Source organism: Ovis canadensis, chromosome 8, assembly GCF_042477335.2.
Source record: "Ovis canadensis isolate MfBH-ARS-UI-01 breed Bighorn chromosome 8, ARS-UI_OviCan_v2, whole genome shotgun sequence".
In the NCBI taxonomy this organism is placed as follows: Eukaryota; Metazoa; Chordata; class Mammalia; order Artiodactyla; family Bovidae; genus Ovis; species Ovis canadensis.
Window position 1 is genome coordinate 42,982,544 of NC_091252.1, and position 26,349 is coordinate 43,008,892.

At 37.6% G+C, this 26,349-nt stretch overlaps 1 protein-coding gene across 4 annotated transcripts in view; it reads right to left on the reverse strand.

Annotated features, from left to right (window-relative positions):
* Nucleotides 1-682: 682 nt before the first annotated feature.
* The window catches only part of LIN28B (lin-28 homolog B), a 134,441-nt gene continuing 108,774 nt past the window's right edge, over nt 683-26,349 (reverse strand). The window contains exon 5 of one of the 4 annotated variants that reach the window (XM_069598260.1): nt 683-2,623. In XM_069598260.1, the coding sequence (XP_069454361.1) occupies nt 2,263-2,623 (361 nt within the window). In that variant the 3' untranslated portion in view covers nt 683-2,262. The remainder of the gene's footprint in view (nt 2,624-26,349) is intronic. The other 3 variants (XM_069598261.1, XM_069598262.1, XM_069598259.1) reach the window with 3 other exon arrangements.

Sequence of the window (26,349 nt, forward strand, 5' to 3'; positions counted from 1 at the left end):
TCATCAAAGATAGGTTTGGTATGTGCTTAGTTCAGTCTGGTGAGATGCTGAAAAGTGATTTCAAATTGCACCCATAAGGTCCACAGTTATAAAATGTTTCTTTTTTTAAATCGTGATCTCAGCTCTGAACTTTTTATATGTAAACAGGGAATGTCCAATTCTCAAGTCCATAATTTCCTATTTCTAACAAGGTCAAGGAACTTTGGTTTGAATTTTCAAAGTGACTTATTACATTTTGCATTTTTACTGTTAACCTGCTTATTATACCTGCTAAAAATTAAGCAATGCCACTTTGATTTGTCTACATAATTTAAATAAGCTTACACTCCTCACATAAGGCAAGGAAGTACTTCTCTATAGCTATTTATCACATTCAATATCGTCAAAGGTAAGCTTTGCATCACAGCATACTGAGATTTCAGTACATCCCATGGAGACTCTCACAAACACTGTCACCTCCAGCTGAGTTGGAAGGGCTGGTGGCCCAGCCCCAGGCTCGCTTGCTCTAAACTCAAGCTGAGTTGGAAGGGCTGGTGGCCCAGCCCCAGGCTCGCTTGCTCTCCTTCCACGTGGCTTGCTTGCTGAAACAGGGGCAAAACCGTACAATAAGTCTCCCTCGGCAGGACAAGTTGGGAGGGAGCAGAAACTGTTCAGCAGAACGTGTCTCATTTGAATCATGCTATTTTCTGTTTCTGATTATCTGAGCTTACACCAACAGGCTCATACAAGACTCTACTTACTGCCAATGTTAAGCGTTACTACTAATTGGTACCTTCTTGGAGATGTTCCCAAAATTCATCCATAAGATCTAGAACCAGGATGACAGCAAAATGAGTGTTTTTCATGACTGGAAGCTGAAGGGATCAATACTGTGGTTGGCCCCTAGCCACTGACACTTCTGTCTCTGTCTCCATCACTGAATGCTCATCCCGAATCTCCCGTATTCGTCCCTTCAGTAGCAGTCATGAAGGAATTCTCTGTAAGATCAACTGTATTGTATAAAAAACACTCCGCTCTCTGGTAGGAGAGGTTTGGGAACCTTTCTCCCCAGGCTCATCACTCTAGTCGCCTGCCACCAAACATGATGCTTTTTCGTATTATTCAAGGTCATACATCATGGGCAATTGTGAGCATCCACTCAATATTCATTCTCAACCCTGGCATTCTACTGTGCTGTTTTGCGTGTTTGTTTTAGAAACAAGTTAGGTAACTCTCCAGGGGGAATGAAAACAGCCACCAAAAACATACACCCAATGACTGGAGTTTTCCTCCAAGGTCTTCAGTAGTAAACAAGGAGGCCCCTGCTCGAAGTGATGGTTAGAAGGATTGACTTAGTCAAGGGGAGCTGCTGTCGCCACAGTCCCTCAAAAACCTCACAACAGTTAAGAGATTACAATGAGCTGGTATCAAAATACCATTGAAAACAATCACTTCACTACATTTATACATTGCCCTCCCCCTTCATTTCTCTGAATAGGCATCTAATTTACAATCAAAACATTGGAATTGAAAACACTGAAATATCGGCACAGAGATTACACATTCATTGTCTTTTCTGGTTTGTATCCCAGATTCAAAAAAGCTTAAACGGCAGTCAGAGGCATATGGAGTTAAGGTACTGCCTTGAAAAGGGGTTGGGTGGGGGGATACACTGTACAGATACCAAGAAAAAGAGGCAATCCCAAATTCGGGACGACTGATGTTTTAAAAATCTTTAGTACCATATGACTGGCAGCTCTGAGATCTGAAGTATATCCTTTGGTTCACATAAAAGGTAACAGTCTTTTTTTTTTCTCTAATGTAATATAAAGGGAATGGTATTTCAAGAAAAACTCCAAGGGTTATTTTCAAAACCATCTAAAAATGCTTCACTGAGGGTTTTCAATTCTTGCGGGATGTCCAATTCTGTGAGGGAGGGTGTGTGCTTGTATCTCCATACACACATATATAAAGACAAGCCCTCTTTATATATATATGTCTACATTCTAAAGAAAATCCTCCTACACACACAAAGACTCAGGCTCGCTCCCTCTCACACGTGTACATACAGATAACAGCATCTCATTCTCTGAGTCACATAACACATGACACCCTGCTCCAAGGTAATTTGCTTAGAGTGATTTGTCTGTTTAAAAACATTCACAGTTCCTCAACAGTAGTTAAAAATCCCAGGTCAGCTGCTATATGTGAAATACTGTTCCCCTGAATTTGCATGAGGTAGACTTCCCAATCGGGGAGAGAAAATGATACGTTAAGGAAAGGTTATGTCTTTTTCCTTTTTTGAACGGAAGGCCCCTTTTTGCTTTGTTCTTCCGGTGCTGCAGATGACTTGGTGGAGGAAGCTTCTTGAGGGGCCCTGCCTGGCCACTCCGAGAGCTCGGACCTCGCCTCCTGAAATGACGGACAGCCGTGCCCTCCCCCCACCTCCCGAGGGAACGTCGACGTGCACGGCTGGGGCTCCGCTTCCTGTCTTCCCTGAGAACTGGCTGGCGGCTGCACCGCAGTTTTGTGGGGGCAGTTCGCCACCATGTGCGTGATGCTCTGACAGCAATGGCACTTCTTTGGCTGAGGAGGTAGACTGCATTCCTTAGCATGATGATCAAGGCCACCACAGTTGTAGCATCTGCAGCAAGAACATTGAAAAACATCTTAAGTAGGACCAGGTATATCATAAAATATCTCAGAAATCAAAATATGCTAAAATATAAAGACTGTCAAAGAGATCAGCTGATTTCAGTATGCCTTCACACACACACACACACACACACACACACACACACACACACACACACCCGTGTTGTACTAAACACAAAAATCAATAAAAAACCAGAATCTGAAAGCATGAAAGACTAATCACTTCCACAGATAAATGACTCCTTGAAATTTGAGTCAGGTTATTCTAAAGGAAGTTTAGTCCATTAGAGGGCAGCCACGTTCAACAAAAAACAACCAGCTAGCTTGAAAAAGTTTTAAAACCCAGCAGTTGACTTAAAATGCAACACCAATTCAATCAGCAAATGGAAAAATTATAGAGAAAATTAAATTTTATGAGTTTAACATTTCTTTGGGTGTTAATTATTTTGGCTATGGAAATTAGTTGAACTGGAGGAATTTTTTTCCTTTTGCACAAATGAGTGCAGCGAAATTTGATAAATAAAAAGTCAGACATCTATGGTGAATATCTGGGAAATTACCAAGTAATATTAGAGCAAAATAGAAAGTGTCTGATTCAGAAGAATGCTATAAAAGAAAGCTTCTAGATAGATACCTATGTCAGATTAATAAAGGTTGATGCTAGTTCAGGAACAGGAAAAACTTTCTTTCTGTAAGAAATTAAGTTTTCCTTCAGGGTAAATTCTAAATTGAGATAAATATAAATCCATCTTTAATTAATAAATGAATGCACACTGGGGGCACAGCTTGTACTATGTTTGAAATTTTGACTAAGACTCTAAAAGTTATTTGGAAGACATATTTCAATCAGATTTTCTTTTAAAGTTTTATATTAAAAACAATAAAACATCATGAGAAAATATATTTTTTTTTATTTGTGAAGGTTTTTAACCTACTTAGTTACATAATACAAAATTTGTCTACAAATGAAATGTTTTAAGGGTTTTTCTATTCTAAATTTATTTTCCAAATACATTTATGATTCCATTAATTCTCATCATGAAATACACACAATAGGTCATTTTACAAAATCAAAGCAAAACAGGTGGTAACTCTGGGAATCAGCTTAAGATCATGACAAAAAAGTTAGTTATAATTAACTAGCCAGCTAGTGTGTGTGAGACTAGAAAGTCAGTAACTTATATTACCAAGTATTTCCAAAACAAGCTACTATTAACCTACTGGGAAGTATATGTAGGATTGTTGTTATTGTAACTGTTCAGTCGTTAAGTCATGTCTGACTCTTTAGGACCCCATGGACTATGTATATATAGCTCATCAGGCTCCTCTCTCTATGCCATTTCCCAGGCAAGAATACTGGAGCTGGTATGCCATTTCCTTCCCAAGCGGATCTTCTCAACCCAAGGACTGAACACATCTCATGCATTGGCAGGCAGATTCTTTAGCACTGAGCCACCTGGGACACCTGTTAATTAACTAGATGGGAGGAATTCTTTCAAAACACACATATATATCAAATAATCACAATGTACACTTTAAAAATCTTATAGTTTTACTTGTTGACTACATTTCACTAAACTGAGGTGGAGATGGGGCTTAGAATGTTTCCCTTAGAGGACTTTATGCCACCTTAACACTTTTTCTCTGCTCTTAGTTTATATAACTTTGCTACTTAATTCACTGGGATAGAAACTCATTTGAGACAAAGGTCAGGAAACTTCTACTCGTTTTTAGTTCTACTGTTCACTAACTCTCCATCTCACTTGCAAGACGGTGCTAGGACTTGACACCTCTTGATTCTCTTCCAACTTTATCTATGATCTTGGTGTCTCTCTACTTTCATAATGCACAACTCAGTCTGATTTTAAGACTTTCTTCAAGAAATATCTGCCAGTCCTGTAGTGGGCAATGGAGGTAGAAAGGACCCAAATTCATCTAGAGTTGGAATTAGGAAGGTGGATGGTGGGAAGCGAAAAAAGGATGAGGGAGACTAGTTTGCTCATAAAAGTTATTGAAATGAGCTAGTCCAAGCTGGGGAGACTCCTGAGACCAGAAGCATCAATAGTCTCGATCTTCTCTAATTTCATTACCATATCCATTATATAATCTCAATTCCAAGAATCTCTGGAATTGAGATTATAACATAATTATCAATTATTAATAATGAAATTATACAGTAATTATCACTCAATTGCCCCACGCAATCCTAGCACATCCAAAGCTGTTGGCAGAGAAAATCTGTTTAACATTATTCTATTCTACTACTACTAAGTCACTTCAGTCGTGTCCGACTCTGTGCAACCCCACAGACGGCAGCCCGCCAGACTCCCCCGTCCCTGGGATTCTCCAGGCAAGAACACTGGAGTGGGGTGCCATTTCCTTCTGAATAATATATTGATTACACAATTAAACAATTTTCTGATAATTGGCAAATAACCATATTGAATTTAAGGCTTTCATAGAAAAAAATAAGAAAATTGAAAAATGATGTGATCATATAGAGGGATGATAAAATAATGAAATAAATAATGGCTATTTCATCATCCTTGTTATTGCACTGCCCAAACTACTGTCCTATCTTTCCAAAAGGTATAAAAGACATCAGGAGATAGGACTTTTGTTGTCTTTTTTTCTAACTCTTTATTGAACACAGTTAAGAATTCAAAAATTTTTGTTTTCTGAATAATAGCAAAGAGAAAAAAACTGATATTTTTCAACTGTTAGATGGAAAAAAAATACAAATACAAAAAGATAGTAATACTCCAGACTCTGATGATGATGATGAAATTAATCACATAAGCTAAATCTCAGATTATGAGTCTTCACATACTCTATCTTAGAAATATATTTTATCAGACTCAAGAATGGATGAGTGAATAATACATGTCTATGGACAAAAAGGAAATTTATTAGTTAGTTAATTCTTCAGGGAGGATGTTATCAAGCAATATTTTTTGATGATACATGTTTGCTAAAAGGACATGCAACAGTATTTTTTCACCTTTTATCAAGTTAGTGCTAGGGAATTTACTTGACAAGGTTCATAAGTGGAAAAATGCTGAGGCACTTACTGAAAGGAGATAAGTAGCACAGAAATGAAAAATCTCACTGAACTGATCATTCTCATCATATTTAGGAATATATATTTTATCTTCTAAAATAAGTTATAGAGTGAGTTTGTTTTTAATGTAGAAAAAACTAGCATAATGAACACCCTGCTTCTCCATTTATCAATACTACCTTGTAAATTTTAGAATAACGGAATCACAAGATGGGCTTTTATTTTTCAGTAATTAACAAATACTTATGTCAGGAAACAACAGTATCATATCTTCAAAAGTTAAAGGGAAAAAAAATCACTTTTTAGGATTATTATTATACTTTAATATAAAAAAATTAATGAAATGTTACAAAGCAGATTCAATATTGTTTTGGTGGTAATTTCTCGGAGATAATGCAAAATTAAACAATAAAAATTACTCACTAATGCTTCAAATTCAGGGTCCCCAAATATAGTCTAAAATGGCATCTTTGAGAAGTATAAGCCCATTACTTATAATAATGCTTTTCCACATACTTCTCTTCTAGTGCAAAGTGAATGCTTAAATTTGCCCATCTATAAAATACCTCCTTTTGAATTAAACTCACTTCCTTGAGGATAACACCGACTTAGGAGCTCATTTCTGAAGAGAGAGAAAATAGGTTAAAGGCTGAGTAATAGAGCTGCTCTCCCACGGACACATCAATTTCATCAGTCACTGTGGAATGCACACTGTTATCCAATTCAGGGAGCCACTTGCCCGCTCATTTACCAAGGGCCTCATGTCAGGATTTCATTTTTCCTCAAATGGGGTCTTCCATTATATTCCACATGTGCATTTACCACTACATTTATTTGGGTTCTGAAAGTTACTTTTAAGGACACTGCATCATTTTGGTTTCCTTGCATTTTGATCTGCATAGTTAATTCACTCCCTTAGCTTTTCAGATTTGTTCTATGATTACGCCAGACTGCCTTCCATGATGAAAAGACTTGCATTCAGTATATATGTGCTTAGCTTTAAAGGGGAGGAGTGGTATGTATTCTCCTCTTCTATTTAATCATTCAATGCCAATCACTCTTCCTAAGAGTACAGATCACACCCCATTAGGAAACCGCTTCCTTCCCTAGGGACTGACACCAAAATGGAACAGCTCACAAATAATATCACACCACATTCTCTATACAAAGCTCTGCATGGTACCAGTCTCTTTTGTTCACTCTCTCAACCCCTCCAAATCAGTTTAATTTGAATAAATTTTATGTTATGATGCAAGCATTAAAACAAGTCCCAAAAGTGATTTTAAAAAATGAGGAGTGACACTACATAAACAGAAATCCAGTTTTGTCTAAAAATGTAACGGAAAAAGAACAAAACAAAACAATGTAGGTGCTTCTAAATATTTGAAAGTCTTAATAAGAAGATATATAGAAACTTATATTCTGAGAGCTAAGAGGGAGGCATTAAGGATAATGATACAGGCACCTCCCTAGCGATCCAGTGGCTAAGGTTCCACGTTCCCAGTGCAGCGGGTCCAGGTTCAATACCTAGTCAGGGAACTAGATCCCACATGCTGCAACTAAGAGTCCTCATGCAGCAACTGAAGATCCCATGTGCTACAACCAAGACCAGGTGTAGCCAAATAAATGAACATTAAGAGAAACAGAAGATAAGGACACAGTGATCTGTAGGCTTCTAAAGAGGAAGGAAATGAGAGAACCTAAGCAAGGCAGTCTCAGTGAAAGAGAACAAAGTGGGAAAAGTGCAGGCAACCGGGCAGGAAGGAGGGATAAATACAGGAAAGGAGTACATAAAAATCCCTGGAAGAGAGAGATGAAAGAAAAGATCAATCAAATTTCAAAGTGGAAGTCCAGAGGGGTAAAGAAAAGTCAGGAAATGTGGTTCATCAATGTTTTCTAACTCTCCTCTTGGTATTTTGGGGGGGTCCTATGGAGTGAATAAGCTATACCCAGTTGTGAATTTAGGTTGTTGGGAAACTTTCAGACAAAATGGGGTCTTCTGGAAGGTTGGCCTAGAAATCTGCCTCTCTTACCCTCAGAAGGTACAGGGGTGGGCAGATTGCATCTGTCACAGCAAGGCTGAACACACTGTTAAAAGAGTTAAAATGATAATTACAGGAATACTGAAGTTCGATTTATTAAGAGCTTACTACATTCCAGACACTGTGCAAAAGGTTTTGAATATGTAAAATAAAATTGAATTCTCCCCTGAACCCTATGAAATAGGTACTACAATATCAACATTGTATCAGGGCTGCCCTGATGATTCAGTGGTAAAGAATTGGCCTGCCGATACAGAAGACATGGGTGTGATCCCTGGTCTGGGAGGATCCCACGTGACACAGAGCAGCTGGACCCATGCGCCACAACTATTGAGTCTGTGCTCTGGAGCCTGGAAGCTGCAACTACTGAGCCCACATGCCCCAAGCGAAGTCTGCGTGCTCTAGAGCCCACGCTCCACAACAAAAGAAGCCATCGCTATGAGAAGCCTGAGCACCGCAACCAGAGAAGCCAGTGCAGCAGTGAAGACCCAGCACAGCCAGAAATAAATGAATAAAAACTACTTTAAAGACTCGCAGCGTACTGCTCTTTATTAGAAAAGTAAAACAGTGCATTGTTGAGAAAACCAAGTCTCAGAGAGTATACAGAGAAGGAAATTTTAATTGAAAAATAATGTTTCACTTGTATTTTCATTATATAAAAACATTATACCCAACAATATTGATGTAACTGTTATCGCATGTAATCTAAAAAATACAGGGTCCTGAATTTAAAACAGCCACAAACACACAGATTTGAAGTCGATTTTTCTTGAGACTGGGTTATTGTTCTGTCACTGTGCTATGGGGAAGTGAGCTTCTCTTTGCATCGATAAAATTAAAAGCAGCAACTAATCCAGGCCAGACTTTTGACTGCCAACGCCCAGTTTTTTTCCTACTCCTCTTGTACTTTCTACTCTTCTTCTAGTGTCTAGTTTTTGTCTAAAAAAATCCGTAAATAATTTTTCTGTTCTTCTTAATCATACGTTTAAGACCATAAGTTGGAACTTCAGGTTAATAACCTATAGTCAGAGCTACTAAAGTAACTCAAAGAAATTCCAGCCAAAATAAAGAAAACGAATTCCAATCTCTGTAGTTGGAACTGCAGTTCCCATGCGGTAGTTCCCACTGTAGTGCCCATGCGATCGCACTGTGATATAAACAACGTATTCAGGCCTTGAAATACAAACTGCAATGAGATTGTATTGGCTGAAGCAAATATAAATTGCTCCTGGAGGAAAATGTGATAGCATAATTCAAAATATTAATATGTATCCTCTCTAAGCCAGCAACTCTAACTCTAGGAATTTGCCTTTCAGGAATATTCACTGATAAGCACAATGATCTAGGTACTAAAATATCACGGTGTTGTCCATACTGGTAAAAAATTGAAAAATTAAAATGATAATAATATCAACAACAAGAATAAATATTTATAGTCAAAACCAGGTAGTCTGGTTACAGAATCTTTGCTCTGTTACAGTGAGCTAGATATGTGAAAATGAGAAAGAAATTAAAGCCCATATACTGAGAAACACTCTACAGATATTAAAAGGAATGAAGTAAAAGAATATTTTTTAAAATAAGGTAGATCTTTATGTATTGACATAGAAAGATCTCCAAGATAAGTGAAAAAAGCAAAACACATAATAATATATAAAAGAAGGTATGATCTCCTTTATGTTTCAAAAACACTATATATAAGTAAATGTATGCATTTTTAGATGCATAGAAAACCACTGGAAGTGGTTACATCTGGAGAGAGTAGATGTAAGGTGAAGGGGAACTTTCATATAAGAATCCCATAAGTTCTTTATAGTTTCTTTTTAAAATAACCACCAGAAAATTTATAATTATTTGTACAATTGAAAAAGGAAAAAGAGCAATTATAAAGCTGCATTTCCATTTTACAATTTGACCATTATTATCATCAATCATCTAACAGTTAACTTGCACATGAACAATTCTAGGACCACCTTGGAAGCTTTTTAAAAAATACCTATGCCTGGGTCCTATTGCAGACCAATAAATCAGAATCTTTGAAGGCACACCCCGGGCATCAATACTTTTTAAAAAACTTCCCTGTTGATAGTGAGCAGCTACTTGAGAACCACCACTATATACAAACCTGAGTTTACCACTGACAACTTTAACCAAGAGATCACCTCGTAATCCCAACCACAAGAAATGTGGTTCAAAACTGAATACCAAATATTCCCCAACACTGTTTCAACAGTCCACTGATGCCTGGAAAGGAAGAAGGCAGAAAGGAGGAGGGGAGAGAGGAAAAAGGCTATGTATGGATCTTGTTTCTTTACTATGAACTAAAAATGATTCCCTGAAACTTCTAACAGCACAAAAACCTACATCTTTTTATCATCACTGTGTGTGTCAGTCGCTCAGTTGTATCCAACTCTTTGTAACCCCATGGACTGTAGCCTACCAGGCTCCCTGCTGTCCATGGAATTCTCCTGGGAAGAATACTGGAATGGCTGGCCATTTCCTTCTCCAGAGGATCTTCCCAATCCAGGGATCAAACCTGGGTCTTCTGCATTGCAGGCAGATTCTTTATCATCTGAGCCACCAGGGAAGTCTCCTGCTTATTTTGGTAGGAAAAGACTGCAAAAATCTATGGAGTCTAGGTTCCGAAGTAGTTTCTCTGTTTCTGAGGCCATTACTCAACTCTTAGCTCATCGTTATGGGTTAAATGTGCATGCACCCATATCATCAAAACAGGTGATAATTTACAGCCATTGAATCAACTGCTCCTTTCTCTAAATTTCACTATTACCACCAATTAATATTTATTGACTTCTCATAATAATTCTTTTAATTCTCCATTTCTGTTGCCTCCATCTATAATAATTCTCAAAACCATATAAACTTGTTTCCGGTAGAGATATTCCTGCAAATATTTCTAATGGCCACATACAAAATTAACATAAACATAATAAAAAGATGTTATGTTAGCCATGGAATTTTTAAAACCTCTAAAATGTAAACTACACTTCACCTAAAAGACTGCCACTGATAAAATTACTCCTGCCTACTCTTTTTTTAAACTTAAAGATAAATAAAATGTATAATAGATGGTATTGTTGTTCAGTTGCTAACTTGTGTCTGACTCTTTGTGACCCATGGACTGCAGCACACTAGGCTTCACTGTCCTTCACTATCTCCCAGAGTTTGCTCAAACTCATGTCCACTGAATTGGTGATGCTGTCTAATCATCTCATTCTCTGCTGTCCTCTTCTCCTTTTGATGTCAATCTTTCCCAGCATCAGGGTCTCTTCCAACGAGTTGGCTCTTTGAATCAGGTGGCCAAAGTATTGAGGCTTCAGCTTCAGCATCAGTTGACTCTTGGAAAAGACTCTGATGCTGGGAGGGATTGGGGGCAGGAGGAGAGGGGGATGACAGAGGATGAGATGGCTGGATGGCATCACCGACTCGATGGACATGAGCTTGGGTGAACTCCGGGAGTTGGTGATGGACAGGGAGGCCTGGCGTGCTGCAATTCATGGGGTCGCAAAGAGTTGGACACGACTGAGCGACTGAACTAAACTGAACCTCTTTTTAACACCTGATTCTAGATACCTAGATACCTTAGCTGTGATGGGATCACGCAGGCTGTGCTGTCAGAGTGCCCACTGCATGTGAGATTGGGTCCTATTTTATAACGGACTGTTTTGGCCATTATATCTAGATATAATTATCTAGATACCTTGTCTGTCAGTGGATTCAATTGCTTACAATACCCAAGAAATCACTTTCATAAATACATATGAAAAATAGAAAAAAACCAAACACTTAAGAATATCTACGATGAATATCACTTCATACTAATGAAATGTATGTGAATAGTTAGCTAAATGGTAATATACACATGTGTGTGTGTGTGTATGTGTGTGTGTGTGTGTGTGTGTGTGTGTAAAATCTTGTTTGATGTCTTCGCCTAACTGCTTTTTGGATTGCTTATGTTTATTAGTTTTTGGACACTCTCTCTGATTAATGCCATGGTCTGTCATCTGTATCATAACACCAGCTAAAAATGTACCGCAGTATCTTGACAACTGGCTAAAATATAGTAATAGCTCTATTCGCAAACCTTTCATCATCTTATAAAAACAAGAAGATAAGATGGAAAATGTGTGGGACAGACATGTGATGAATGATGGTGCAGGGTCAAGAGAAGTAGGGATGGAACATACAGCAGATTTTAAAGAGCTGAGGACATGAAACGGGAGAGGAAAACCACTGGAAAAATTAGGGCAAAGGGACCCTTTTTCATGTAAGGGCCCTTCCATCAGTTGTAAGTATAAGCCAGGCATTTTTGTATTTCATTCCATTATGTTTAAAAGTACTTGGAAGTCATGCAGCAATTCCATGGAACAATAATTGCTTGTTGAGAATTGGCTACTTTGTACCATAACTTGAGAGGGAGCATTATAATGAATTCTAGGTCATAAGTTAAACCTGTATTTGGAATAGAAATGTTATCTCTCTTTTAGGTGGCAAACAACATGCCACACAGGTAATCTCTTCTGGCTAATGGAAAAGCTGAAAAAAACAAGGAGAAAGATAGACTCAAACATAGATAACTTAATGCTTTCCAATTTCTGGGGAAGTCAAAACAGTCCATTACAAAATAGGACCCAATCTCACATGCAGTGGGCACTCTGACAGCCAGCTTGCATGATCGCATCACAGCTAAGAAGTGTCCAGGTCAGGACAACATGCAGACACACACACAAACACACACACACAAAAGTCACTGTATTTTTGAAGTGGCAGAGTTGCAACTATCCAAACTGCTGGTTTAAATTTGTTCTAGTTGGAACCAAGGTCAATTTATCTACCGTTTTTGGTCAGACCGAACTTTAGGTATAAAGCGTTTTTAGAAGGTTAATGCAGGTAGTAAAGTGAAAGACAGACATTCAATATTTATCTTATCTTGAGGTGGTTAAAATTAGATATTTACTTTGATGAAAGAATCAGATTATAGTAATCTGATTACAGCAATGTGAAAATGTTGGTTCATTTATCTATTACAGCAGTCCTGCTGAAAACTTAAAACCCCAGTGCTGCTTGCTTTCCACCAGACCATTTCACATTCACCAGTGTCAGAGGTATGACACCTGCTATAAATAAACACTGGTTTGCCCTGAAGAAAGACAATTCCACCACTGCTTTTATGTCAACTTTTATAAATTTTGGGGGGTGTTTTTTTTTTTTTGCTCATCACATGATTTTTTTTAAGCACTGGCTAAAAATTAGCTTTATTTTTATGGTTGCCATATTTCACAAATCATTCTAAAGTGGTATCTTTCTCTTTATGTGTACACTGAATTTTTTATTAAACTTTTGGTCCAAAACACAAGATATTTAAGAGGAATTTCATTATGATTATTTGATAGGTGAAATAATAATTTGTTTTCTAGAGAAGTAGATATAAATATCAAAATAATTTATGAGATAATTTAAACACATAATAAAAAATACTTAAAGATGAAAACAGCTTAGGTATTCAAATAAGGACTGCAAAATTAAAAAGTGACTAGCTCTATTTTGTCACACACACCTTCTCAGTTAAAGCATAAAAGGAAGAAACAGCATGAGAAATTTCAAAGGAAAGAATGATGTACAGAGGTCAAGAACCAGTTTTAGTGGCATGACTGATGAACTGCACAGAATAAGGTTAGATAACAGTTCCAGATTTATGCTGGTTATTTGCAAGCTGGAAGCAAAAAAGAGGGCTGGATTAAGATGCAATCCTACTTTTAGCCAACTGAGGTATTGTTGTTTTATTTAGCCAGACTATAGCTTTGAAGTTACCACGGCTTAATTACCTTTGTGCCAATAATAATGTTGGTAGCGTTTGAGTTTCTACGAAGATAGTGTTAAAACAACTCCCTATTACTGAATCAATATTTTTCATATTAACATTGAATTGTTGCTATATTCCTGAATTAATAAGAACTACTTGTAAGCTTTCTACATTGACAATGTTTATACAAGTCGTATTAAAATATATTTTTAAAGGACCTATTGCCCTAGAGCATGTTGCTTGGTGTGATCTACCCAAAATGTCATTCGCAGGATTAATTCATGTGAAAGATGCAAAAGAAGCTTGTGCCAAACCATCTTCCATCACTACAGCTACTCAAGAAGCAGAAGGAGTTAAAAACTATCCTGCTGAAATCACCAAAGAAAGGCTTTTACTGATCGATAAGTTTGATCTCCTTCTGTTCCAGCACCAGCTACTGCTGAGGAAAATAATGAAGTACAGATGAGATGTAAATGACCTCTGTCCACTTCTCCCTCCAGCCCAATTGGTCTTCCTGTGACTGGCTATATAATATTGCGCTTTGTCAAGAATCAGCAGTTCTTATATCGTTTACCATGTTGGTATGTAGGTGAGTGCAAACTGAACAAAGAAAATCGCCACTATGTTCAGACAGCCTTCATAAACTGTGATGTTATCCCCTCTGTGTAGGTCTCATTCTGAAAATTAAAGCTTAAAATCATGTAGGGGTTCCCTGGTAGCTCAGCTGGTAGAGAATCCGCCTGCAATGCAGGAGATCCCAGTTTGATTCCTGGGTTGGGAAGATCTGCTGGAGAAGGGATAGGCTACCCACTCCAGTATTCTGGCCTGGAGTAGTCCATGGGTTTGCAAAGAGTTGGACATGACTGAGCGACTTGGCTACTTCTTGTTTTCCTTCTTACTGGTTGCTGCTGCCCTTCATGTCATCCCATCTTTTTATATGACTAAAGATTGATGGCCAAGCTGCTAAGGTATTCTTACAGATCTTCACTAATCCCTTAAGAAATTTTGATTCCCTATTTGAGCATTTAAAGGCTGTGATTCTGTGAGTACACAGTCACTATAACAAAAAGAGACAATTGAGGAGCCAAGGATGGAGGTAAAATATGAAGTATGAGAAGGGCAGATAGATCCATGGACACAGCTAAGCCAGGACTGCTTACCCACATCCAGGTACTTTAAAAAATATATATTTATTTATATTTATTTGGCTGCACTGGGTCTTAGGCGTGGCATGTGGGATCTTTAGTTGCACCACGTGAACTCTTAGTTGCAGCACGTGAGATTTAGTTCCCAGACCAAGGATCGAACCCAGACCCCTTGCATTGGGAACATGGAGACTTAAGTCACTGGACGACTAGGAACATCCCCCAATACTCTTAATAAGTAAAAACCATTAGGACTAGATTCTGCCCATTAACAAATTTACGTTTGCAAATTCTATAAGCCAAACTATGGCTTGCCTTATAAACAATTCCTTTAACATTTGAATGATAGTTTTCATCTCCTTTGGTCATCCTTTAAATTTGGCTGATAAAGTTTACACGAAGAATCTCGTGTATCTTCTCAGCAGGACAAAAGAAATAAAGCCACTAAAGAATTTTTCTATGTGTCTCTAACAAAAAACTTTTTCCTGTGCCACACAGCTTGCAGGATGTCAGTTCCCCAACTTGGGACTGAAACTGGGTCACAGCAGTAAAAGTCCAGAATCCCAACAACAAGGACACCAAGGAATTCCCTAACAAAAAATTCTTGAAAAATATCCTGGTAGAAGTGGTAAAAGGAGGTGATCCTCTTTGGATAATACTTGATCTTTTCACTATAAAAATGTATGTATTTCAGAGAACAAATAAACATCGAAAAATATGACAGATGCAAGCGGCAAAGTGCTATTATCACACTGAGTGTGAAGTTCTCTTTATATGTTTTATTTTTATAATTAATTGAATACATGTGTGCTCAATCACTTCAGTCATGTTCGACTCCTAGCCACCCCACGGACTGTAGCCCACCAAGCTCCTTGTCCATGGGATTTTCCAGGCAAGAATACTTGAGTGGATTGCCATGCCCTCCTCCAGGGGATCTTCCCAACCCGGGGATCGAACCCCCATCTGCCTGCGTCTCCTGCATTGCAGGCGGCTTCTTTCTTTACCCACTGAGCTATCTGGGAAGCCTGAATACAACATATGTGTAAGGAAAAAGTAGTGCTTCACTGGAAAACTGCATTGTCTAGACCCAGCACTCACAATTATGGATTATCTGATTCCGATTCTATGGGAGTTATCTTACAGCTCTTTAAATTGCCGATAACTGCAAAGTTATTCTTGCCCACACAGCGGCAAATTCTGCCCTGTCAGGTTCAATTAACTTTCCTTTCCCATGTGGAAAAAGCTAGTGCTGCCTCTATTTGCATGCTAATCTCAATATTTCTCATCTACACATGTCTGTTCTGTGGATTCTCCTTTGAAAGTTTGTAACATCTGCTTATTTCCCTCATTTGACTTAAAAAAAAAATCTTTAACACTTGCTTATTTTATATCTGTATGAAAGTCATGATGTCATCCTTTTTGAAAACTATCCTGTAATTCTCATAGAGTAAATCTATATAGAAGCCACTTCATGAGATGCAAAGATCATTATGACATCATGATGACTTTGTTTTCTAAGCACACAGAATCTAGAAAAGAGATCAGATGCATAAATGCACAACTAACTTTAACCCTCAGGTTTTCTGTGTTGTTGTTGTTATTGTTTCGGTTGCGCTAAATCTTCACTGCTGTGCAAGGGCTTTCTCTACTTGCAGCGAGTGGGGGCTATTGTTCGTTGTGGCACACGGCACAGTTGCTCCACAGCATGTGAAATCTTCCTGCATTAGGGACTGAACCTATTGGCAGGCAGATTCTTATCCACTGCACCACCAGGGAAGTCCTAATACTCAGGGTTAATGGACCCAAATTTAAGTTTTTGTGTTTCTCTTCAGGAATGTTATTTTTCCTATACCTTGAAACATTTTGCTCTTTCATGATCCTGAGAAGTATATCCAACTATTGTAAGGAGTTGAAAAAAATAAGAAAATCTAAATTTTTCCAGAGAAGATATACAAACAGCCAACAGGTACAAAAAAAGATGCTCAACATCATTAATCAGGGAAAGCAAATTTAAACCACAATGAGTTTGTCACCTTACACCTGTTAGAATGGCTGTCATCAAAAAGACAAGGGATAACAAGTGTAGATGAAGATGTGGAAAAAAAGAGAAAGTTTGTGCACTGTTGGTGGGAATGTAAATTGGTGCAACTATTATGGAAAAGAGCATGGAGATGCTTCAAAAATTAAAAATAGAACTACCATAGGATCCAGCAATATCACTCTGGGTACAGACCTAAGGGAAATGAAATCCTTACCTTGAAAAGACATCCCACTCTAACATTATTTACAATAGCTAAGACTTAGAAACAGCCTAAGCGTTCACTGATGGATGAATGGATAAAGAAAATGTGGTATTTTTAAACACACAATGGAATATTATTTAGCCATAAGGAAGACAGATCCTGCCATTTGCAAAAACATGAATGAACCTCAAAGGTATTACACTAAATGTAATAAGTCAGACATTGAAAGACAAGTACTTACGTGGAACCTAAAATAAAAATGGTCAAACTCATAGAAAGAAAAGTGGCTGTCAGGTGTTGGATGGTGGGAGAAATAGGGAGAAGTTGGTAAAAGGATACAAACTCTCAGCTATAAGTTCTGAAGATCTAGTGTATAATATGGTGACTACAGATGACAATGCTGTATTGTATAACTGAAAAATGCCAGGAGAGTAGAACTTAAATGTTCTTATAAGAAAAAAATAAGATAAATATGTGAGGTGATGGACATGTTAATTAACTAGATGGGAAGAATTCTTTAGTAATGTATACATATATCAAATGGTCATAATGTACATTTTTAAAATCTTACAATTTTACTTGTTAACTACACTTCAATAAAGCTAGGGTGGGTAGAGGACTTAGAATGTTTCCTTTTCAGGACTTCATGCCACTTAATGCTTTTCCTCTTCTCTTTCATTTTACATAACTTTGCTATTCTCAATTCACTGTGCTGGAAACTCACTGAGACAACTATCAGGAGACTTCCACTTTTGTTTTTAGCTCTGCTATTAACTAACTCGCCATTACTTTCCATGCACTTGCTGGGCTTCCCAGGTGGTGCAAGTGAAAAAGAACCTGCCTGCCAATACAGGAGGCATAAGAGACGCAGGTTTGGTCCCTAGGTAAGGAACATCCCCTGGAGGAGGGCATGGCACCCCACTCCAGTATACTTGCCTGGAGAATCCCATGGACAGAGAAGCCTGGTGGGCTCTGGTCCAAAGGGTTGCAAAGAGTTGGACACAACTGAAGCCACTTAACACACACATACATCTCCGGTGCTAGGACTTGACTTCTCTTGATTCTTTCCCAACTTAAACTGTCTATATCTCTCTACTCTCATAATGCACAACTCAGTCTGATTTAATGATACTCTCTGAGAAATATCTGCCAGATCCATAGTGGGCAATGGCAGATAAAAGAGACTCAAATTTATCTCAAGTTGGGGTTGGGAGGGGACCAAAGGATAAGGGGGACTAGTTTGCTTATAAAAGCATTATTGAAATGAGTCCATCCAAGCTGGGAGAGGGGCACCTGAGATCAGAAGCAACTCAAAGGATTAAAAAAGGGGATGGGGGTGGGGGTGGGAGGGAGGATTTTAAATACCTAGACTCAAGAGTCTCAATCTTCTTTAATTTCATAACCCTAAATATCAATTATACTAAATCATCATTCAACTGCCCAGCACAAACCTGGCATCCAGAACTGTTGGCAAAGAATCTGTTTAATATTATTCTGATCTGCCTCCAGAATAATCAATTAATTATACAATGAAATAACTTTCTGATAACTGGCAAATAACCATACTGAATTTAAAATTTTCACAGAAAATAAAGGAGAAAATTTAAAAATGATGTGATCATCTAGAGGGATGATAAAATAATGAAATAATCGCCATTTCATCATCCTTGTTATTGCATTGTCCAAAGTATTGTCCGATCTTTCCAGAAGGTATAAAAGACATCAGGAGACAGGACTTTTGTTGTCTTTTTCTTTTTACCTCTTCACTGAACACAGCTGAGAATTCAGAAATTTTCACCTTTTGGATAATGGCAAAGGGAAGAAAACTGACAGAAGGTATTTTGCAGTTGTTACATGAAAAAGAACACAAATACAAAAAGACAGACGGTAATACTCCAGGCTGTAATGATGATGATGAGATTAATCATATAAGATAAAGCTCAGATCATGAGTACTTGCATAATATATCCTGCTGCTGCTGCTGCTGCTGCTAAGTGGCTTCAGTCGTGTCCGACTCTGTGCAACCCCATAGACGGCAGCCCACCAGGCTCCACCGTCCCTGGGATTCTCAAATGTATTTTAGCAAACTTATGAATCAATGAGTGAAAAATATACTTCTATAGACAAAAAGGAAATTTGTTACTTAGTCTTTCAGGGAGGATGAAATCATGTAATATTTTTTGAAAAGACATGTTTGCTACAAGGACATGTAACAGTATTTTTTTCACCTTTTATCAAGTTTGTGCTAGTGAATTTACTTGATATGGTTAATAAGAGGACAAATGATGAAGGCACTGACTGTAAGGAGATAAACAGTACAGAAATGAAAAATCTCATTGAACTGATCATTCTAATCAGCATCTAAAATAAGAATATTTTGTTGCTATTGACTGAGGAAAATTACCACACTCTCTTCCACAAAACTATGAACCATTAAAGTTTTAAAAGCACTGTATTTTGACAATACAAGTACAAGAAGAACCATAGGTAATAAAAAGCTGGAATTCTTAGAAATATATTTGAAATCTGGATCACTATTTGTAAGATGGCTATGTTCCAAGCTCATCCATGAGTAGTTATGTTCATTCAAAGGATATTGCCCATTTTGGGTGTCTATATCTTTACATCAGAAAAATATGGAATAAAATTTGAGTTTGTTACATTTAAATTCTTATTAATTTCCAATCCAGTTGTTTTTCACAACATCCCTTCATTTTTGTATCTGTAAATTATTTATAAAATGATTTTTAAAATATGTTTTACAAGAGGCCACTGAGTTCAGAGAGTAACTGGCGATGACTATTCTTCCTGGTATGCTGGTGGCTAATAAAATGCAGAGTTCGACAAATGGTGTTTAAGAGATAGAAAATGTTATATCTTTTCAAGATTAAACATGGTCACACTTTTTAGGAGCAATCAGAATGGTTTTGTAAGGGAGCTGACCTGGCTACAACAGGTTAGTCAAAGCTACTTAAAATACGTAAGATTTGTATAGATGGAAGAGACAACACGCCAGGTGAATCTATGGCTTGAATTAGAAAATGGAAGTGGAAAACTGGAGGATATATCTAGGAAGGCAACTGGTTAGCTTGCAAAAGCAAATGGAGAAGATTACTGAGCAGAATATTAAATATATTTTATAATTTAATATTTTTAAATCTTTCATCTTAAGAGTTGAAAAAAAATTGAGTTTCAAAGCTGATATATGCATTGCTCATGACCACAAACTTAATAATGGACAGCCCAGGATTTCTCTCTACAACTTTAGTGATGCATGATAAATGACTTAATATCTCTGGGTTTCCTCATCTAAAATAAGTTTCATCATTTAGGAATCCTTTTATAAAGATGATAATGATTCCCACTTACTTTTCATGGCCACTGTGGGTCTCAAGTGAGATAAATATTTTAAAATGCTTTGCAAACTACAAAGCTCTATATAAACAGTAGGTACAATTTCTCTCCCTTATCTTGGATATTATATTCCTGAAGCACTTCCACTTCATTGGTGGTGAGATAATGGTAGAAGAACTGAAGTTCTCATGAGTTAGGGTAAGAGAATGCAAAAATGAATTACAAGAGAAGCTTAAAATATCTTTTCAAGAATACGGAAGAAAACAAACTAAATAGCCTAATAATAATATTTTGCTTATCTTATAATCCTGGGTGTTCTTTGGAAGGAATGATACTAAAGCTGAAACTCCGGTACTTTGGCCACCTCATGCAAAGAGTTGACTCATTGGAAAAGACTCTGATGCTGGGAGGGATTGGGGGCAGGAGGAGAAGGGGACGACCGAGGATGAGATGGCTGGATGGCATCACCGACTTGATGGACGTGAGTCTGAGTGAACTCCGGGAGATGGTGATGGACAGGGAGGCCTGGCGTGCTGCGATGCATGGGGGCCGCAAAGAGTCGGACATGACTGAGGGACTCAACTGAACTGAACTGAACTGATAATGCTCTATATTTAATTTGTATTTACCGTTCCTTGTCCACTGGGATTTTCTTTACTATCTCTTACTCTGAACTTTGATGAGCTCTTAGCAAATTTATTTGGTTTGTTGCAGATGCCAAACATTTTTTCTTGTATATAGATAATTGTTGAAATGTTCAGTATTTTTCTGATTTATATCTTGGAGTACCTAAAAATTAAATGTAGAGTAACTTTATTTTAATAAATTCTATCAGTAATTCTATAGATGAAGAAAATTATAAAGACAATCTGGGTATACTGCAATTTTATGTATGGCAAATTGGCTTACTATCTGCATATTCTAGAAACTACTTTTTTCATCTAGCTCTTAGGATACTGTTATAATGACTTTCTTTCTACCTTTCTGACATTATTTGCCTAATTTATTCTCAGTATCTTCTTGGATTCACCAAGATCTAAATGTATGCTTATCTATTATCATCTCTCCTTTGAACAACTGATCCATTTCCTTAAGCAATTTTATTTATGCTGATCACTCATAAATTATTTCCACTTTGATGTCTTTCTGTAATCTCAAACTCAATTCATCTCTTCAAGGCCATCTGACCCCTTGTTTCCAGATGTCTTCCAATATTGATTAATTTTCCTGTTAGTTCCTTCATTTATCACTGCATTTCATAGTGTCTACTGTCTTATTAGTTGGTTGCCTCAAAGAAAAGGAAAAGGTATTATTAAAATCTACACTAACTTTTTGTCCTTTAGAAGCAAAATGGAAACATAAAGCTTACTCTTGGGTCAACTTTCCTAAACCTATAAACAGTCTTCTCAAGTACCTTGTCCATTTGGGGATAGATTTCTGGTCTTCCATCATGTCATACCAAAGACTGGTTATTCTAAGTGATATTCCAGGTACATCTATCAACCCACCTGTTCCACTCAATTACAAACCAGCAATGATCATGTTAGTATTATCTTAAATATTGTAAGTGAAATAAAAACTCATTAAGTCACCCTGTATTATTTTTAATAGCATGATAAAAAACTAACAGTGAAAAGGAAAACTAGTATGAGCTGCTGGAATCTGAAGGTGGAAAGAGAGAATTTAGTACCAAAAGGCTGAGAAGGCAATGGTACCCCACTACAGTACTCTTGCCTGGAAAATCCCATGGACGGAGGGGCCTGGTGGGCTGCAGTCCATGGGGTCGCTAGGAGTCGGACACGACTGAGCGACTTCACTTTCACTTTTCACTTTCATGCACTGGAGAAGGAAATGGCAACCTACCCCAGTGTTCTTGTCTGGAGAATCCCAGGGACAGGGGAGCCTGGTGGGCTGCTGTCTATGGGGTCGCACAGAGTCGGACACGACTGAAGTGACTTAGCAGCAGCAGCAGCACCAAAAGGGCATCATTATGAAAGTGATTGAGGTATAGACTAATGTCAAAAAAAGAAAGAAAGAAACAAAGGCATGCATTCCCACCTACTTTACTCTCTGTACTGTCGTCACCATCATATATGCTAGACAATACTACAGAGGAAGAGGCACCTACTAGGCTGTCATATAGCCCGGGGCAGCAGCCTCATCTCCTGGCAAAAACTACCGACTCAGCTCGATTTCCTCATCTTTTGCCAAGTCTTTTGGACAACAATCAGTAATCACTACATAAGGAGTTTGCACAGACTTCCCTGGTGGTCCAGTGGTTAAGAATCCACCTTTCAAGGCAGGGGATTCGGGTTCAATCCCTGGCTGGGGAACTAAGGTCCTACATGCTGGGGGGTAACTAAGCCTGTGTGCCAGAATGAAAGATTCCGTGTGCTGCAATGCAGCAAAATAAATCAGTAATTTTTAAAAAGGAGTTTCCAAAAAGTTGTAATGGAAGAACTAAAAGTTATCTGTCAGCTGACATGCATTCTGGAGGTACTGCTATTCTGAAACTTGAGGAGGTGCTAAGGTTGAAGTCATGGATTTGGCAGACATCACTGAAAGGACAGATGGTAGTTTAAACTATAGGACAGAGGTCAACCAGCAAAACGTAAAGAGTGAGAACAGATCTGCAGACAAAGTTTTCAGAGATACTCCTATTTATAATTTTCAGGTGGAAGAACTAGCAAAGTGTCTAATAAGAAACTGTCAAAAGGGTAGCAGTGTTGACTGAAAAAAACTGCAGAACCTAAAAATTGAGTTATGTGCAATTTTTTTTCTGTTGACAGCAGGAAGGTGAGAAAAGAAGGGTTTCCCCAGTTAAAAATGAAAATAGTTTTGTAGTGGAGAAAGTGGCTAATAAGATGAAGTATTAAAATAATAGGTTGATGGATTTAGCAATCAGGCAGTAGTGAAAAGCCTCCGATAGAACATACAATAAAAACTAAAGAATTAAGGATCTAAAATTGAACTGTAGTGCCAGTATCAAACTTAACTTCCTGAGAGTCAAACATGCATATCTTAGGAAGTAGAAGTCTGTCAAAGAGTGCAGAAAAAGCCCTTTCCAAAGCTGTACACACTTTTTTGGAAAATCACCAGAATCAAATAGAAAAGCAGGGGAAAAAAAAAAAAAAAGAAAACACAAACAGGAAATTTACAAAAAGAGAAAAGAAAAATGACATAAAAGATTTTAAATACACTAGCAAAAATAAATTTTTTTAATCAACCATACCAAAAACCCCATAACGAATTATATTCCCCTCAAAGTAGCATATAAAAATACTCTGACCATACCACCAAAAACAACTAAAAATACTGGACAAAATATTTTTAAAACATCTTTTGAAATGCATTACTGATCAGGCAAGAAAATAAGGAATGCTTAGAAGTCAAAAAGGAAGTGAAAACAGGAAACCAGGGCAGTAAGTGGAGCATTGAAACACTCTCACCCTGGAGGCATCCACAGAACCCTGCAAACCTTAAGCTTTGACCTTGTAAGGGGGATGATGAAGCAGAAGGGGAGGAAACAAACTCCAGGATCTGCCCGGAAGTTGGGGCTGTCACAGGAGATCCTGTCCCAAGAGCTGGAACCCCCTCAAAACTAAACCCACAATGGAAAGATAAATGAAAAATTTTTCCTGAAGAAGGGGATGGTATGGAAACTTTCCTAACCCCCAACATGATGCTGGGAGGAAGAGAAACCAATCTCCCCTGAGAAGTGATAACCACAACCCAGACTGCAGCTCATGTGGGGATGTGGCATGAGCTGAGCATGTCTTAAAAAATAGTTTCCAGTTGGTACAAATGTCTCCAGGCAAACACAAAAAATTCCTGGAAAAAAATGTATTTTTCAAGCCAGGAGCCAAAGAATTCCTATAGGTAAAAGTCCAAGAAATATGATTGGTTAAAAAGGAGAACAGTGTGGAGATTCCTTAAAAAATTGCAAATAGAACTACCTTATGACCCAGCAATCCCACTGCTGGGCATACACACCGAGGAAACCAGAATTGAAAGAGACACATGTACCCCAATGTTCATCGCAGCACTGTTTATAATAGCCAGGACATGGAAACAACCTAGATGTCCATCAGCAGATGAATGGATAAGAAAGCTGTGGTACATATACACAATGGAGTATTACTCAGCCGTTAAAAAGAATTCATTTGAATCAGTTCTGTTGAGATGGATGAAACTGGAGCCGATTATACAGAGTGAAGTAAGCCAGAAAGAAAAACACCAATACAGTATACTAACACATATATATGGAATTTAGGAAGATGGCAATGACGACCCTGTATGCAAGACAGGGAAAGAGACACAGATGTGTATAACGGACTTTTGGACTCAGAGGGAGAGGGAGAGGGTGGGATGATTTGGGAGAATGACATTCTAACATGTATACTATCATGTGAATTGAATCGCCAGTCTATGTCTGACGCAGGATGTAGCATGCTTGGGGCTGGTGCATGGGGATGACCCAGAAAGATGTTATGGGGAGGGAGGTGGGAGGGGGGTTCATGTTTGAGAATGCATGTAAGAATTAAAGATTTTAAAATTTAAATAAATAAATAAATAAATAAATAAAAGGAAAAAAAATAAAAAATAATAATTAAAAAAAAAATACAAAGAAAAAAAAAATAATGAAAAACAAAAGGAAAATAGGGTACCATGAACCAGCCAGCAGAATCAGACCCAAAGATCTCAGATATTGCATTGATTAGATTTAAACTGTAAAATAAATACATTTTGATATGTTTAAAGCAATGGTTTTTATCAGGCCCATGTCTACTTTTTATAATATTTTTGTAATGCCCCTATTCTTTTCATGAAAGAAATTTTATATAATCTACATACACATTATGTACCATATATTTATATACATATATGCAAAGTATAAAATATAGGAGAAAAAGTAATTAATAGTAAAGTAATATATATTTCCATTAAAAAATGCAGTAACAAAACCACACTAGATGACATAGTAAAATTGTCAGTGGATGATATTTGTTTATGAGAGAGGAATTTGAACTTAAGAGAAGCCATTCTGTACAAGTAAAGGAAAATGAAAAGAGGTACAGAGGAATACTAGAAAAAAAGCGTGAATATACTATACGCAAAGAGAAAGGGAATGACTGTAATTGAAATAACATATCAAGGCAGGTTTGAAAATAATCAACATATAAAAATGAGAAAGTAACACTCTTCAAATGAGCTACACCTTATTTATAACTGCAGTAGCCCACTCCCCATACATGGTAGACAACTGTGCTGAAGTACAACAGAAAACATACATCTTTCAACTCTACCTCATAAATTCAGTGTCAAGTGTATAAAAAGACCTTGGAAACCATGCCTTTTAACAGGTGACAAGAAATAGCTGATGAACTGGAAAATAAGATGATAATACAAGAGCTTATAGAAAAATTGTTTCTGGAGACAGTACCACAGTAGCTCTGATAAACAACCTGCAACTCCCAAATAAATAATTTCTATGTGCAATTTTTAAATCTCTATGTTATAGAAAACTTAAGATTATACAGATTCAGTAGGCTTCTGACCCTGACAGACTCACTAGACTTGCTCTTCTTCAGTAAACAACAATTGAAAAAGATATATGAGGTAACTGTTTACAGGCACTGGATGGGACAACAGGCAGTGAAAACCTGATGCTTTATGGGAAGGTAACATTCAGTATAAGCACCGTGTGTGATCCGGCTTCTCAAGCGGACCTGGGACTGAGTCAGAGAGACAGAATCCAGGCATAGCACAGTGATGTCAATGAGCAGAAGAATTAAAGATTTGAGTTAAAGGTTTACAAAGCAGTTGAAATTGTGGAACAGACTACTGGATAGAAGAAATCTATGCAAAAGAACATCCCCTACCCCCATACACAGAGTGAGATTACTAAGCACAGCAGAAAGAAGCTGTTATTTGGTGGAAATATAAGCAGATACCCAAGGTCACACAGTGTAAGATAACAGGAGTTCTACACAGACAAAGTAGTAAGACCACACTGGATTCCTAATCCAGTACCTTGGGCATTCAATTG